General features: G+C 57.4%; 2 protein-coding genes across 2 annotated transcripts; both read left to right on the forward strand.

Moving 5' to 3' along the window:
- Positions 1-409: 409 nt before the first annotated feature.
- On the forward strand, positions 410-1,852 carry ETH_00025995 (uncharacterized protein; the record flags this gene model as incomplete). The annotated part of the gene is made up of 1 exon (XM_013380703.1): positions 410-1,852. One exon carries the CDS (start codon positions 410-412, stop codon positions 1,850-1,852), a length of 1,443 nt encoding a protein of 480 aa, XP_013236157.1.
- A 1,568-nt stretch (positions 1,853-3,420) lies between these two features.
- ETH_00026000 (Mannitol-1-phosphate dehydrogenase, related) lies at positions 3,421-4,681 on the forward strand (the record flags this gene model as incomplete). Its single annotated transcript, XM_013380704.1, has 4 exons — positions 3,421-3,528; positions 3,788-4,054; positions 4,176-4,234; positions 4,426-4,681. 4 exons carry the CDS (start codon positions 3,421-3,423, stop codon positions 4,679-4,681), a joined length of 690 nt encoding a protein of 229 aa, XP_013236158.1.
- Between the last annotated feature and the right edge of the window lie 165 nt (positions 4,682-4,846).

A 4,846-nucleotide genomic window follows, 5' to 3' on the forward strand; every position in this document is an offset into this window, starting at 1 on the left:
TAGGGTTTAGGGTTTAGGGTTTAGGGCGTGTTTGGCTCTGGATGGCCTCGAGGCTGGACAGAGAGACTCAGCTGAACTTGTCTCTGTCTTTTCACCTAGAGACAAAACTGGCTCTAGGGTTTAGGGTTTAGGGTTTAGGGTTTAGAGTTTAGGGTTTACACTCGGGTCAGCGGCTTGCCTGCAGCGCCTGTGGGGCCCCTGTCTTATTTGTGTGTCTTACGGGGCCCACGAGTCCCCTCTCTCTTTGTCTGCTGCTGCTGCTGCAGCCAGTGCTGCTGCTGCTGCTGCAGCCAGGGCTGCTGCTGCTGCTGCTGCTGCAGCCCGTGCTTGGCGCTGCTGCTGCGCTGCTGCTGCGCCGCGTCTGCACCTTCTGCGCTTCACAGCTCGCCCTGCTGCAGCGGCGAGAGAAATGCTGTTGCTGCTGCAGAGGGTGCTGCTGCAGCAGCTGCTGCAGCAGCAGCAGCAGTGCCCGCGAGCTTCAAGGGGCCCCCAGCGGCGCTGCCAGGGGGGCCCCTCCGTCTCAATTTTGTTCTTTCTTTGCTGCATTTTGCTGCTTGCTGCTGCACCTCAGGGGGCCCCTCTGCTGCTGCCCCGTGGGAGCCCCCCAACGCACTTGGGGGGCCCCCTGTTGGGCCCCCAAAGCCGCGTTCTCCCGAGCTTTGCAGCCCAGCAGCAGCAGCAGCAGCAGCAGCAGCAGCGGGGCCTTCTGCCCCTAGCGTTTGCAGAGCCCTTGGGGGCCCTTAGAAATTTGCTAAGAAGCAAAAAGAAGGTGGGAGGGGACCCGGGGGCCCCTAAGGCGGAATGCAGCAGCAAGACTGCAAGCAGCAGCGGCAGCAGCAGCAGCAGCAGCAGCGACAGCAGCAGCAGCAACAGCAGCACTCCAGCAAAAGCATCAAACCCCGTGGAAGCTGCTATTGGATCAGCCCTTGCGCTTGCTGCTGAGCAAATGGGGAGGCTGCGGCAGCAGCTGAACGCCGTGCTGCTGCAGCAGCTGCAGCAGCTGCAGCAGCAGCAGCCGCTGCAGCAGCAGCAGGAAGGACTAATGGCAGCAGAAGCACCTGGAAAAAAGAACCGCCACCAGACCCTCCCCATAACGGAGCTTGCTGCTGCTGCTGTTGCTACTGCAGCGAAGAAAAGGCTAAGGGACATTGTAAAAGGGCCAGCAGCAGCAGCAGCAGCAGCAGCAGATGAGGGGGTGCTGCAGCGCGCAGAGGGCGAGCTAGAGGCCTACGTGGACAGCGAGGCGAAGGGTTTGTTTCAGCAGCAAATGCAGCAGCAGATCTTGCTGCTGCTGCAGCCGTTTGCTTCTGGGGCTGCTGCTGCTGCTGCAGACAGTCCCGAGGGAAGCCGCAGCAGCAAAGGAGCGGACCCAGAGCAGCAGTTAGCTGCAGCAGCAGCAGCAGCAACACAAGAGTTTGGGCGGCTGCTGCAGCAGTGCGTGCCTTCGGCCCAGGTTCGAGAGCGGTGGGGCTGCCGGGAGCTGCAGCAGCTGCTGCAGCAGCAGCTGCTGCAGCATTTGAAGGGGCTGCGGCTGCAGCGCAGCGAGCAGCAGCAGCAGGCGGAGACGCTGCTGCGGGTGGTGCAGCACCAGCAGGGGCTGCTGCAGCAGCTGCAGCAGCAGCTGCAGCAGGAGCAGCAGCCCAGGCCCTTCTCCATGGGCGCAGCCTACAGAGTCCCCGACACAAACCTTCAAGTTGCTGCTGCAGCAAGACACGGGAAGCTGCAGCTAAACTTCACTTGTGTCCCTGATGACTCTCCTGCTGCTGCTGCTGGGGTTTTGGGGCAGCAGGGTTTTGTGCGCGGCGTAGAGGGCCTGGGCAACCTGGGCCTCAGCTGCTCCTTCTCTATTTAACCCCCTGCTGCTGCTGCTGCTGCTGCTGCGGTTGCGTGTTGCTGCAGCAGCTTTTGCTGCAGCAGCAGCTGCTGCTGCTGCGCGCGGGCGCAGCGCCTCAGTGTTGCTTCACCAGCAGCAGTCTCAGATGGACAGCAGAGTTGGCTGTTTTTAGGTTTGTGTTCGATCGGGCAGCTAGGGTTTAGGGTTTAGGGTTTTCAGCGAGGGTTTGGCTTTTGTAGTTAGGGTTTTCGCTGTGGAGCTTGAACTGAGGGTTCACAGCGAGGGTTTCGGGTGTAGAGCTAGGGTTTAGGGTTTAGAACTGGCATTTAGGGTTTAGAGCTAGGGCCTACGGGTTTGCGGTTTCCACGAGCTCGATGCGGCGCTGCTCGGGGTTCCCCCAGGAAATATTTTTGGAATTCCAAATTAATTTTAATATTATTTAAATGCAATTTTAATTACTTTTTGCTGCTAATTTTCTCTTAACTGCGCGTGCTTTGTCTGTGCACGCTGGCTGTGTGTGCTGCTGCTGCTGCTGCTCGGCGCTGCTGCAGTGAAGGGGGCCACGGGCAGGTGCTGAAATAGAAGATCGGCAGCAGCTGCTGAAATGACTTAAAAACAAATTGAAAATTAATTTATTAAAAAGCTTTCAAGCCCGCTTTTGCTGCAGCAGCAGCAGAACTCATATTTTTGCGCCCCCTGCCGGGCACGGCAGCGCAGACACGGTCTTGGGCTCGACGGCCAGAGGCCACAGTCTGTGAGCGCCAGCGCGGAACTGCAAATAAAAATAAAGAATAAAGCATTTAAGAATAAGGTGAAACGAAGAAAGTAAATAAACTTTGCGTGTGTAGACTGCAGACAGCCAAAACTGCCGAACATGAACGGCAGCAGCAGTGTGCGCGTGCGCGCTGCAGGCGCGCCAAATGAAAGCTGAAACTGCTGCTTCTTGAGACTCTTTCAAGTTAAAAAAGCTTTAAAATAATAATAAATGCAAATATTGAAGAGAGAAGAAAGAAAAGAAGGTGAAAAGAAGCGGGCGGGCTGTCTGTCAGTCAGGCTACAGACACCGCTGGTCTGCTGGGCGGTCGCCGAGCGGCGGAGAGCGGCGAAGAGAAGAGGAATGTGCAAGTCAGCAAAGAAAGAATCTTTTCGTATTCCAAACTTGAAATTAATTTTGTTATTTCCTTGCAAACCCCGAGCTTGTCTTCGCCTGCAGTTTCCGCGCATTTCCTGTTTTTCAGCAGAAGCCTCTGCCAAGTGTGCACCGAGTGAGACCACCACCGCAGTTTCAGCCTTCGACCGCGACTTTTCTCGAAATTTAAAATATTAAATAGCACTGTTTGTTGTTTTTCGATCTTTGGAGCTTCTTTTGAGCTGCGCAGGAGCTGAAACGGCTGCGGATCGCCGCAGTTCATGTTTTCCGTGACTGCTTTCGTTCAAGTTCTGCATTTGCCGCGTAGGCCGCTAAAAAGCCACCAACCTGGAGCTGCTGAAAAGGCTTTTCTTTGGAATTGTATTCGCCTGCAATTGGGCCTTTGGCTGCAGCAATAGGGCCGCGTGTTCCCTCGCTTTCCCTCTGTCTTGGCACCATGGCTGCTCCTGGCTGCGAAGCTCCTGCTGCAGACCACGAGGCGCTGCACCTCGCCCGCCCCGTTTTCGAAGTCCTCGACCACCCCGCCATTCTCCGCTTTCGAAAAGTCCGCGAAAACCCTCAGACACAAACCCTAAACCCTAAACCCTGAACCCTAAGCCCTAAACCCTAAACCCTGTTCCGCCCCGTTGCGCCTCGCTGCTGATGCTGCCCTCTTCTCGGGGCTCCTCTGCAGCCCCCAGAAGCTCAAACCCTCAACCCTAAACCCTAAACCCTAAACCCTGACCCCTCAAACCCTAACCCCTGAACCCTAAAATCCGAATCCTAAACCCTAAACCCTAAACCCTTGTGGCGGGGCTGTTCAGGACTACCAGCTGCACCGGCTGGGCTACGCGAAGGGGGCGAAGGGGGAAGTGGGTGCAGCGCTGCGCAAAGTCGCGGAGAAGCAGCAGCAGCAGCAGCAGGGAGGTGTGGGGCCCCACACTTCTTTGCTGCCAGAAGGCATTTCGGGAAATGAAGCAGCAAACTTGCTTTCTCCTTTTGCTGCTTATGCAGCAGATTCTCCCTTTGCCACAGATGAGGCCCTTTTGGCTCAGATCGCCAGGTGGCGAATGGCTTACCAGAACTTCAGGGTCCGCGCTAGGGTTTAGGGTTTAGGGTTTAGGGTTTAGGGTTTGCGTTTGCCCCGCGAAGCTTCGCTGCGGCTGCCAGCTGCACTGCGCTGCTGCTGCTGCTGCTGCTGTGTGGCCGCAGACGGGAGCTGCACGCGGAGCCGCAGGTGCTCTGGAAGAGATATCAAAAGGCCTGAGCCTGTGAGTGATATACAGCAGCAGCAGCAGCAGCAGCAGCAACTGTCACTGCTGCTGCTGCTGCTGCACAACTTGCAGTGCCCCGAGGCTGCTTGTTGGCCTCGGCTGCATTTCCGCGCACTTGAAGGTGCAGGCCCTGCACCGAACCCCGCCCGCTGCTGCTGTTGCTGCTGCTGCTGCTGCTGCTGCTGCAGGAAGGCGCTGAAGCTGCTGCCGGTGGTGCAGCTAGCTGAAGTACTGCAGCGCGACAAGCAGCCAAAAGGGCCCCACAAGTTGCTGCCAACTCCCCACCTGCACTTCGGGGCCGGCAAGTTGGGCTGCGGCCTTGTGCTGCAGGCCATGCTGCGCAGCAACGTCGAAGACCTCGTCGTGCTGCAGCGCCAGTCAGGTGCTGCTGCTGCTGCTGCTGCTGCTGCTGCTGCTGATCGTGGTGGCTATGATTATGAATAAGATTGTGAATATGGTTACGCGCGTGACTATGATTGTGCCGATGCTGCTGTTGCTGATGCTGCTGCTACTGCTGCGGCTGGTGATGCTGCTGCTGCTGCTGCTGCTGCTGCTGTTGCTGCTGCAGAGGACTTCGAGCCGCTGCTTTCTGCTGCTAAGCGCGAAGGC

This window comes from Eimeria tenella, genomic scaffold, assembly GCF_000499545.2.
Source record: "Eimeria tenella Houghton genomic scaffold, Eth_scaff821, whole genome shotgun sequence".
Classification (NCBI taxonomy): Eukaryota; Apicomplexa; class Conoidasida; order Eucoccidiorida; family Eimeriidae; genus Eimeria; species Eimeria tenella.